The sequence below is a fragment of the Lonchura striata genome, chromosome 1 (genome assembly GCF_050655825.1).
Source record: "Lonchura striata isolate lonStrDom1 chromosome 1, ASM5065582v1, whole genome shotgun sequence".
Taxonomy (NCBI): Eukaryota; Metazoa; Chordata; class Aves; order Passeriformes; family Estrildidae; genus Lonchura; species Lonchura striata.
In genome coordinates this window covers 37,453,347-37,465,774 of record NC_140703.1, presented here as the reverse complement: position 1 = coordinate 37,465,774, position 12,428 = coordinate 37,453,347, and the positions used below count along the sequence as shown (strand labels likewise).

At 36.9% G+C, this 12,428-nt stretch overlaps 1 protein-coding gene across 15 annotated transcripts in view; it reads right to left on the bottom strand.

The window, feature by feature from the left end:
- The window catches only part of DLG2 (discs large MAGUK scaffold protein 2), a 982,636-nt gene that overhangs the window by 204,528 nt on the left and 765,680 nt on the right, over positions 1-12,428 (bottom strand). For all 15 annotated transcript variants that reach the window (XM_085593066.1, XM_031505123.3, XM_085593076.1 and 12 more), the window contains one exon: positions 10,519-10,675. In XM_085593066.1, coding sequence (XP_085449192.1) covers positions 10,519-10,675 — 157 coding nt within the window. The remainder of the gene's footprint in view (positions 1-10,518; positions 10,676-12,428) is intronic.

The following is a 12,428-nucleotide window of genomic DNA, read 5'->3' as shown; positions in this document are numbered from 1 at the left end:
CCATTTTAACAAGTTCCTGATACCTCAGTGATGATAAGAACTTAATTTCAGCTGAAGCCAACAAGAAATAGGTACTCGGGAACTGAAATAAAAATGCAAAACAATTTTAGAGGCTGCATAAAGACAGAAGCGACCCTGAGCACTGACTTAGAGATGAATCCAAAAATTGAAATCCTTGCCTTGAGCTCTGCTTGATAGATGTTTTTCTATTTCCACATCCAGAGTATGGCTCTGTGGCTGTGAGAGGTGAAATGGCCAGTGGCTTGTGCCATGGCAAATCCATACTGAACTCAGCCCAGCGACCACAAGGCAATGTGTCAATGGCTGAATGGTAGACTGTCTTACTGGAATGATGTAAGTACATGTTCAGTGCTCACGTTTCAGATTAAAACTCCCTGAATCACAACATTCATAATTTATCTGTGGTTCTACAGATGAAGATTATGACACAGACACTTTGAATAGACAAAGCTCTATACTCTCAAATAAACCATATATTTTTAGCCAGTGCAAAGGACATAGCTCTTGTAGTCTCTAAATGATTTTCCTTTTGTTCCCATTCTGGTGGCTTGCTTGTTCAAATTCAGGTTTTATCTAACTTCCTTTTTCAAAAAGATCTCAGAAAACTCCTTGCAAAAACTATTGCAGATATCCCTTCAATACCCTATTTAATGGATGGCCAATTTCTGTTACTTTGCAGCTTGTGTCATATGATAATTTTTTTAATCACTCTGAAACACAAAACTGACCGAGCAGAATGATTCCTGGAGACTAGTTAGTTTGAGCACAAGGCAAAAGTCCAGCCTGGGGCAAAGCTCTGTATGAATAAAGCTCAGGGATTTTAACCATTGTGCCCAGCAGTAGCAGCTTGGCTTTCACTTTTTCACTGTTAGCCTAGCAGTGCAGCAACACCGAGGGGTGCAAACCTCATTACAAATCTTCAGTGTATCAGATGTGATATAATTCTGCTTGACAGTGTTACACCAAAATTTCCCAAGTCAGAATGTTGGAACTGAATGTGCACTCCTCCTTAAACTGGAAGGAGCTGAAGAGCAAGCAATCTGGCATGAGACCATTTTTACTCACTAAGGCAATAGTAAAATGAAGACTTTAGAGGCAACTGATGATGTAATCACAACAGAAATATAGAGTCTCTACTCTAGGCCAATTTACTAGCTGTGTATGACACAGTACTGAAAGGTCTGATAACTAACACCCTAGGAGAAAAAAAAAATTATATACCTTATTCTTGAATACTTTATTCAAGAGAATTGTTGGTATAATTTAATAGTTTCTGATCATGTGCATGAAATGTGAGAGTTAAGTTAGGAAACAGTTACTGCAGCAAGACAATTCCACTGTATATTACAGATTGCAGAAAGATGTGAGTGAGGAGTTGTGGTGGGAAGGGAGGAATCCAGCTAGAAGACAAATTCCTAGATTAATGAAATGAAATTATGCAGCAGTATATTCAGCATTTCAAAACATGCTGCTGGTAATTTTTTTTTCCTAGAATCTCCATTAAGGTTGTATTTTTGAAAGTAATTTGTTTTATTTTAAAGTTCCAAAGTGGCAAATCTATGAGCTTCTCTGGCAATACAGCCACTTCTTTGGTTACAAAATAAACGCCTCATATTTTGAGGCTGAATATGTCTAAGTTCCTTTTTCAGCCATCAGATTGGATATATTTACCAACAACACTGACAAACTGTTTGCTACCAGCTCTCTTCCCAAAGATTGACTATTTCCAGATAGAAGTGTTAACATGGACACTGTTCATACTACACTAAAATGATTTTTTACTGTCAAGGGGGATGCTAACGTTTTTATGCCATGAGTTCTAAACTCCACAGCCACATGGGAAAAGAGATTTTGTTCCAGTGTTTGCACCCAGCTTCTCTTCGCTGGTTCCCAGTTCTTTCTGTACCTTTAAATCTCTCTTCTTGTACAGGAAAGTTGCACGGGTGTCTAAGTTTTATGAAATGTTTTTGGCTGATCATGATGACAGTGAGTACTGAACATATGTCTGCATGCATTGTGAGGGGTGAAACTGAGTTTATCTGGAAAAGGCAGAGCACTGTGTACCCAGATGATCCCATATAGACATAAACCCACATCCTCAAATCCCAGAAATCCCAGTGTTGTCAGCAACATCTGAACTTATATTAAACAACTGTTTTGCCACAGATCTTTCCATTAGATCTTGCCATGACAGCATCTTTGCTTTTTTCTGCTTTTCTCTATGTTTTTGGGAGGCTTATGATATGCTACTCTATGAAGATGTTGATAGGTAGATTAGAGGAGCTGCAAGTTTGCAGTAAAATGACATTTATGACTTCTCTGTGACTAATGTTCTTTCAGGAGGAAAATGATATTTCACAATTTATTCTTGAAAAATTCATCAGGATTAGTACTCCTTCTTCTGCTATTTTTTAATTATCTGCAAATAGATTGACTGTTTCTTCCAGAAGTTTTCCCTGAAAACTGGGCAACCTCTACTCCCAAATATTCCTTCAGCTCTTGAATAAAATTATGAACGGCCTGCATTGAATAGCTCCTTAAGTATATGAGAATCAGTTTCATCTATTTACAACATCTAACTCATCTAAGTTCTAATTTGATTTTGCTTAAGTCCACTTCAAAGAATTTTCTGTTTCTTTATAACTGCCCTAAGTGGATAGTTGTGGATCCATCTCTTTTTAAAGACAAAACAACAGCAACAAACAAAAAAAACCCCCAAAAAAACCCACCCCCAAAAAAAACCAAAAAACAAAAACCAAAAAAAACCCACAAAAAAACCCACAAAAAAAAAACCCCAAAAAATTACTAAAGGTTTGAATTCTCATGGTCTCACTTTTAAACAATCTCTTTTCCAACTCTTTGGGAAATTAATTTCTTGCTTGGTTTTCTATTTTTATCAAACATTTTATTGATGCCTTTTCAAATTCTTGAATGTACAGCTCATCTTACATATTGCCCTTCTGAATTTCCCCTCGGATTTTACCTAACATTTATACATTTTTAAGACTTGGGCTGTTATTATCACAGTGACTAATTCAGATTTCACTTTTTCAATGTTGATTAATTGAGTTCCACAACTGTGACTGCACAGAAAACTAGTTTTGAAGTTCGTGTTACTTCCTCGTTCCCTTTCAGCACAAAATCATAAAAATTGCCTCTACACTATATGGTTACTCAAGGGCAAGCTGTCTTTCTCCTTAGAAATATTTAATAGATTAATCTAATTCATTCTCCCATTTTTTGGCTATTCTTCCTTACTGGTGAGAATAAAACCTAGAATTATCTGACATATTTATTTTTCTATATTTTCCACCAAAAACAGATTCATGAGTGTTTGGTCATTTTGGGATTTATTTCAGTAAAGGGAAATCATGCTAAATTCTCTATAATATGTGAAAACAAATAGAAATTTTTACAGCAAAATGGTCATCTGACCCATGTAAACTGTCTGCATTAGGGTAAGGTAAGTGATGGCTACACCTTTCTGTTAGTTAAAGAGGGGACCTGAAGCACTCTGTGCTTCCCAACATGAGCAAAGCCTGACTTTAGATTAATCCACTAAATCTTTCTAAGGAGCTTAACCTACTTGTCCTTCTAGTTGGTGTCATCCCATTAACATATGACAATGCCTGTGCTCTTAGCTCCTTTCCTCTCCAGAGGACTTCTTTCTACAGATCTGTCACATATATCACTACAATCAAGTATTGATCCTTTGGATATATTTAGCAACACACTCTTGTTTGACTTTCAAACAACTTCTACTTTAAAAGAGTCCAGTCAGGTGCACTGATTTACCCATTTAAATCACTGCTATGATTACATATTAAAATATTCAATATACACCAAGCAGTGCTCTATACATTACTACAAAGCAGGTTTACAGTTCACATACTGACTAAGTAGGATTAATGTTAAAAATTTTACAGAAGTCTATAGACAATTTCATCTAAAGGCCACAGAAACTGTTAGACTGTCCCATGCCTGAGGACAGTCATGCATCACTCACACCACCACGGGGAAGAAGGCATCCTAAGGATATGGTCAGTGCCTCTGCAAACAATTCCTATAGGGCAAAGGGAATATCTGTTAGAACCCTGACACTACTACACAAAAGGGACAAACTGATGATCCAAGGAGAAAATATATCAGTCCCTGTAGAGATATTTCAAACATTTTCTGAGACAGCTGTGTTTTGGAAAAAAGAAAATCTGAGAAGAAAAACCAAATGGTATTTGCCATTTATCTTAGTTTTGTAACTAGGTAACAAAATGCATTATTTGCCCTGAGCACTTTTACAGCTTATACCAGGAACAAAATAACCATTTTAAATTAGAAAGCTGAAAGTTTCTCTGTACCAAAGGAAGGGAAGTCAGACTGAAGGTCAAATATAACTGCAGCAAATATAAAGCATAAATATTTGCTGTAAGTAAACTCAGAGTTCTTACAATCTATCCTGTTCTATATGGACATTTTTGGACTAGAAATTGAAGAACACTCTGTTTTTTTCAAATGCATATTGTATTTTTGGCTACAGGTGTGAGTGAGAAGGTGGGTAGGAGTTGTGTGGGAGGAACCAAGTACAAGGAAATGTTTAAACTGTTCATCAGGGATAGCAAATGTCTCACAAAAAAATCAACAGCAGGATGATGCACAGATACAAGAAAAAAAAATCTGATTAATATATAAGATCCCTCTGCAAGGAAGAACCTTTTACAAAAAAACAGAGACAATATTGAAGTGAGATGCTCATATACTGGTGTTGCAAATTGGTTTATATAGTGCCATGTACCAGTGACAGAAAACCCCAGAGTAACTCCACCAGCCCCTTCCCAACCTGAAGTTGTTTAATTCTCAGAAAGCATCATAGAAAAAAATATAGTATCTTTCCCCATATAGGAGGACATGCTGATACTATACCAGATCAAAAGGAAAATCACCCAGAATGCTTTGGTTAACTTCATTCACCTGATTCAGGTTAGATGAGAGGGGAAATGGAAGTATTATGGGTACTATGTGTCTCTTTACAGTGCAGCCTGTTCTTTATCTACTCTCTCCTGCTGCTGTTGAGCAATCACCCTTCAGAAAAGTTGTTTTATTCCCTTAAGGTAACCTGTGGATGCACTGCCTGGGAGCAGTCATCTTGCTCCAGAGCAAACAGTCTACCTTTCCCCTTGATTCTACTTTCAGGCTCCAAGTCACACTGAACCCAGCCACTGTGAATGCAAAGCATTTCTACAGGAGAATGAAATAAAACTGCTTTTATGGTTCATGATTTTATGTTAATTTTATTTGTGATTAAGGAAGCATGATAGCTGAAAAAGCAAATATATATTAAAAGGGCAAACTGACATGAAATGTGAGATCCAATTTAAGAAAAATATAGATATGAATGCATGTGGTGTTTAAGCTTAGAAGTCAATACAGATGCTAGAGCTTAGGGAGAAATTCAGCCTGCTCTATACAGCTCACAGGTGGCCAGCTGAATGCTCTCTTGCCTCCTTTGACACTAATGGCAACTAGACACCCAGCAAACATATAGATATCTATTTGTAAGTGTCTGAATATGATGTTTAACCTTGCACAAAGACATAAAATTCAGTAACTTCAAAGGTTAAGATTCAAATGCTGTTAACTTGCTGTTAACTCCTTATGCCTATTAATTTACCATAATTCTCTCATTCGTATACAATTTGATGTAGCCTTACAAAAAACTATGAAACTTTTGAAAAGAAATGTCATCATAGGAATTTAAAGAGCAATATGCACTAACTGTTTCTGTGAAACTGTAAATCTGAATTTGCTGCTGAACTTGCATGTATAAATTAATTCTCTCTGGTTTAGGTCCTGTATGCATTGAAAAAATTGTCCACTTGGCACTGAAAATGCTTTGAAGCATTCAGGCAAGGACACCTAAAAGAAAGACTCATGTTCTATCAAGATTTTTGTTTGAAATTGTAATGCAAGAAACGATGTGGCAATTTTTCTTTGAAAAGGACTGTATTGCTCCTCCTGCCTCCCCAGGACTTTCCCCTAAAAACTGTATTGTATTCACTATGTATGTATTTCCAAAAAATTATAAGACTTGTACTGCTTTCTGTCAGGGTGTATGCACAATGGATGGGCATTTTATGCATGTGGCTCATGGAAAAAAATTGTTCTAATACAGGTGGTTTTGTCTAACCAACACTGGTTTCCCATTGCTGTTTTAATAGCAAAAATATCCCTTAGCCTTGGAAGTGGAACTTAAAACTGCAAGAATGGCATCAAGGAACATTTTTATTTTTATTGAAGACTGCATTCTCCTAACAGACAGAGAACTTGGGGTTAGATCTGAGTTCAAGCAGCCTCTAAACCTGGCTCAGACTTCTAAAATTATTTTAAACAAATCACTTAACACACTGGCACCTCATTTCTACTGCTTTACAATGGAAATGATTTTTCCATGCATATTCCGGACTGTTTCCTTTGGCCTATAAGTTCTGAGATGAAAATTAATCTGAGTGTGTACATGTAGTAAATCAAGCATTAATTTCAAATAGAATTCAAAATGATACTTGATAATAGTTGCAATATAATTAGTATGAGGAAAATACTACAGGGAGGGATATATTCTAGTACAGTGATGACCTTACATGGGTGGTGTGTGCGTTAAATCATTTTAAAGACATTCAGAAATGAGAAAAAAATACTTAGTTAGGTGGTGACTCAAAGAAGTACAATGAATTATATCCATAAAAAAGCAGCATTTTAAGAAAATACTTTAAGGGAGGAACCCCCACCTTCTCATGAGCGTAAGACAAAAATTAATTTTTGGGCTATTTGAAACGTTTTGCTGTCCAACACAGAAGATGTTCCAGGATTCTTCAATTGACCTTCAAGGTTCAGATAGAATTCATTTGTTCTCTATGCACAGGAGCATTGGGAATATGAGTCTTTTTTCTCAGGTATTTTTCAAACATTTCCAATGAACTGAAAATAAGAAAAACCCTGTTCCCATTTTTCTTGAAGATTCAGCCAAAGGCAGACTGCTGTCATTACTGATCCTGAGCCGCCACCTGGTGGCATTTGGGAAAAATAAATTCAAATTTCACTCGTCCATGGGGCCAAGGCGGGGGCACCATCCTCCCGGAGGGCTGCAGGGTCGGACCCCTCCCTCTCCCATCCCGACAGCCGGGCAGAAGCAGAGGCAGAGATTCTGGGATTTGCCCAAGCCCTGCCGGCTGACTCTGGGATGATGTATTCACCCCCAGAGTGTCTCTCCAAGGCAATGCATGTAAAGGCAAAGCCTTCTGGGTCTCACTGGTGGATTTGCAATCCAATTTAGAGTTTTTTATAGGTATGTTCCCAAAAAGTGAGAATACACAGCTCTCAACAAGTCAACATTGCCATCTTCACAGCACAGGCATCAATTTGGAGAGAGCCCGTGATCCTCACTGCTCACCTGGGAGACTGAGGCTTAGGAAAATGAAGCACCCTGCCTATGGTCACACAGAAGGACACCAGCTAAATGGATTAAATTGATTAAATTGAATAATGGAATCATTTGGGTTGGAAGGGACCTTTAAAGGTCAGTGAGTCCAACTCCCTTGCAATGCGTAGAGACAATAATGAAAGAAGTAGCATTCTCAAAGATAATAAATATTAGAGGGATTGGCCAAAAAGCAGGTCACATCCTGTTGTAAAGGCAATAAAATATCACTTTATAAAAACTCTTGTGGTTTCATTGTAATTCTGCAATACCAATCTTAGAAAAAGTTAAATTCAGATCTCTAAATCACTTAATATGCATCCTGTCTGTAAGAAATTTAACCAAGCTTCATCTGAGTAGAAATTGTAGCTTTGAAGATACTATTTGTTCTTGCTAATAAAATTTGTCATGTTTTGAGAAACAAATGGGAAGAGTATTACTGTAGGGAAATAAGTGTTTTTAAGGGATGAGACAAGAAAGAACAAACATAGAGAAACAGAATTTTTTTCTGCAGTCCTTATAAAACTAAGGTGTCTGGGACCCTTCACTGGACAATGGTACAAGATTAATTAACTCTGTGCATGAAACTCTTTTTTTCTGAATATGGCAAAATGGATCCATAATAGTTATTTGTGGCTAAATAAATAACAAGGGCCTGACTGAGTGATTGCCTGGGGATATGTACACAGTCTAATTTAGCAATAATTTCCATCCCTCTCTGCTCAATGAACAAATAAACAACTCTTGCATGACAAGTAAATGCTTACGCAACACTAGTAACATTAATTAGAACTTATGGAAAATGTCACTACAAACCAGAAAAATTAGAGTTAAAAATTCTACCGTGGCTGTAGCATACAGCTGTAAACATATACTGCTAAAAATAAAAGAAAATAGACTTTTAAATTTGTATTTAAACTTCTGGATTTTGAATACAATGTATTGTGAAAGGCTTTGATCTCATTAGTCTCTGTCAGTCAGCCCTATTTTGCTCCATCTAACCAAGGAAAAAAAAAATTGTGTAATTGTCCTGAAGAAACTTCTGTTTCTATTCTTTGCGTTTCTTGTCTCTGCTCTTCTTGACACAGGCCTTTGACTTCCTTATCTCTTCATAAGGATAACTTTATAAGAATCTATTTGGATTTTCTTGCAATTCCCTAGAAACTTTCTACTTGGACAGTTCTTTATGGCACTGTTAGGAGGAAAGGGTTAAAAGCAAAAGAGTGCAGAGAAGGATTCGAGATTCCAAGAGATCTCAAAGGTGGGAATGCTGAGGCCTGGAGAATATCATTGTGGAAATATACCCCTAAGATTATGCCCACTGCTGTCTATCTTTCTGTTTTGAGGAGTTTCTGTTTAGACATCCAAGTCTAAGGGACTTGGAGGCACTCTCAGGGACATTCCTGTGTTGGGAGAGAGCTCAGAGCTCATGAAAAGCACAGAGATCACAGTGTGGTGGTAAGCTCCGTGTGTGTGGGCCCTCAATAAGAGGGTGCAAAGAACAGCCTTGGCACCCCTCAGGGTGGACTGAGCCTTATGGTTCCTGAGCTCCCACTCCTGTGTCTCTGCCCAGGTGTTGATTTGGGATCCTCTGGTTAGCGAAGTAATTAAATCCATTTACTCTTTGCATTTCAGATGTGGTCTTGTGGTTGTTCTGCCTGCCTGCCTGTGTGGACTCCTGACAGGACCTTTACCTTTAAACACCCTTTACTTGCTCTTTCTCATATTTTCTTACAGCACTTTTAAGGAACAGGTATGATAAAATACATTGTTGTGATCCTCACAATGTCAGGTTGCTGCCTCCCTTTGGTGATAACTTAACCAGATTTTTTATATATCACAAAACACCTCCACTCACCTCTTTACAATGTTTTACAAACCTTTGACAGGTGTAAGATAAATTCACTTTTCATAGAATAGGCCAAGACAATCCTTAGCAATGTGGGAAAACTATAACCAGCTTTCTTATAAATTTGAATATTGACCAGGAAAGTGTTGCATAACCACATTACAAACCACCCAGGCTGAAGCTATCTTCCACCCTCAGCTCTAACTAAATTACAGCCAGGGATGCAGTATTCACAGGAATAGAAGGCACAACATTGGGAAGCAGTGTGATACTGCAGCTTAGTGCATCCATCATTTATCTGGGATAAATAATTCTTGTGTTTCAGCTCTTAGCCCTAAGGCTATTGTTGTGCTTCACATGGAACAGTCAGTTACATCTGCATCAATTTGGGATAGTTTTTTTTTTTTTTTTTTTTTTTTTCTGTAAGGAATGTGCATAATGTCAATGGATATTTAACTACATTTCCAAGGCTTTCATTGTTATTCAAATTTCTTTACATTCAGATTATTGCAGTCAGATGCTTGATTACTTGTCAGATGATCTGGTTTTAAAATGTGTGATATCATTATATACATTAATGAAAAATTAAAAACATGTTTTTGAGTCTAAGTATGCAAAATATAACCTCAGGTTAAAAGAACTTCATCCAATAAAATATGAATAGACTTTCAGAGGGATCATCAAATTAATCAGAGGCAGAGAGATAATGAACATAACCTAATTAATCTCCTTGTTGTAGCTATTTGCTGAACAGTTGAGTGCACACTAGATGGCAGCCTAAGTATAGATGATTTCATCCTATTGCTTGTTCTCCAAGAAAAGGTGAAATTGAGAAATATCCTCGGACTCGCTAGTGTGTTTTGGGAAAAATGGAATTGGATGATAGACCAAAATATGGGATGCTTAAGTCTGCAATGTTCTTAGGTCCCCCCTGAAATGTCACCATAGTGTAGATAGCATCAAGTAGAGAAAAGTCTCTTTTCTCAGCTAAATGCAAGCAACACCAGTAACAAATGCTCTAAAACCCAAGGGCAAAATAACCAAAATATTCAGGAATAAACTGTTTGCAGCTCAGATTTCACAACATGGAAACGGGAAAGACTTCTTTGTGTGCCCCTTGCAGTATAGACAAAGAACATGATGAGGAAGCTGCTCAGGACAGCCCAACAGAAACACTCACAGATAAGATTTGATCTCCTCGCTGCAGTTCTCCGCTAAGATCCGCTGGCCCACCTGCGAGGATGAAAGACACGAAAATGCCTTCCCCGTCTTCACCTCCCACAATGTTGAAACCAAGTCCTGTGGAGCCCTTGTGCAGGATGATTTTTCGAGGCTCTCTGTATAGAAACAAAATGATAATGTTTAGGCACTCACACATCTTAGTACGTATTCATTTTTCACAGCATCTTAAGCATGCTATATTTTGCTTAAGACACCATGGCCTGCTATTGTCTAGATGACAAAGCTGTTAACTGGTGAACAGATAAGGTAGGAATCAACCAGCATTATTTTCTTCCCTCATGGTTGAATTCAAACATCTTTGTTAATTTCACCCCATTGGAGTCATCTTCACTATGTTAAGTGACAAATTTTTTAAAAGGAAAAGCAAAACTGAATATATTTAATAATCTAATTTATAGCAGTGCTATAAATTAGGTATCCAATCTTTCTATAGTACCTTTTTCTATTAAGTTCTAGTCCTGCTTTTGCAACAAATGAACAAAGAAAACACTTATAACTCCAAGCAAAACAATTGCATTTGTGATCCTGACAGATTTGGAGCAAATAACATTTATATGATCAAGCTAATCCAGCAGAATCTCATTAAAAACTTTGGTTTGACACTATCAGGATCGTGAATTTGTTAAGTCACATTGCATTTATCACTGAACCAGCCCAAGGGGTACCTGCTTTTGCCACACTCATTAAAAACTATTAATTATGATAGAAAGCAATAAACAATAACAGGTATATCTCACACAGCTCTTTTAATCTGTAAATTGAAAATATGACCCAGAGGATGTAATCATAACATACGATTTACTGATGGGAATAGTTATTTCCAGAAATAGGTAACTTTCCTAAGCAAGCAAGGTAGCATCCTTGAGAAAGGATCCCAAATATTCTTGTTCCCAGTCTCTACATACAAAGCCTCAGAGTTAGCTCTCCCTTGGATACACAAGCACACACAACCACTTATACATACATACACTCCATGATTATTGGGACTTACCCCATTTAAAATTCCTCTAACAATTTAATTTTCAAAAAAAGTGTAAATGCTGTCCAATTATGATGTATAAATTTTAAGCCCAGCCCTGCAAGTCTCTTAAACACATACATGTGGGTGTCTGTGACTCCTCCCAGAGAAACAGGACACTCAACTCATTAAGTTTACAAAAAAAAGTTGCCAGCAACAAAAACACACATTCCACAGAATGCTTCTTGTATAAAACATTCAATCTTTCCTCTATATTATACCATAGTTCTGTATCACACAAATGGATTTTTCATTTCCCTTTTGTTTTTAAAGAACAGAAAAAATAGAAGAGAAGTGATTAAATTGAGTGATGCCTTATTTGATACGAGTTTAATGTTATGGATACATGGAGACTTTATCTTGACATGATACTTCTGAAATCACAGGCATTTGTTAATCTTTGCCCAATGCTAATATTCAAATAGTATACTCAACTTGATTACGATGTTAAAGTAACATCTCAGCTTTCTGAAACTGAAGTTTCATATATTTGAAAGAGAAGACTAAAGCCAAGTATTAGTCTTACTCCATATGGTTCTTTATCTCTTGACTTTTTTAATGTTGTAAAGTCAAAAAACAGTTAAAAATACAGCTGTGAGCAAAAGATATATTGCACCGAGTTTGTGTATTTTTGAAGTATTTTTAATAATCAGAAAATAAAGGTAGAGGTCTTTTTTTTTCTTTTGCATCACTGCTGTTGCTTTGCCTTGCAGCAACTCCTTTAACACCTGGTTAAATATGTGCAGAGTAGACATAATGCGATCCAGATTCTAAGAAGTCTAAACAGGTTTTTAATTAGAAGTGTGGCCTAGGGTCTGGAGCAGAACGAG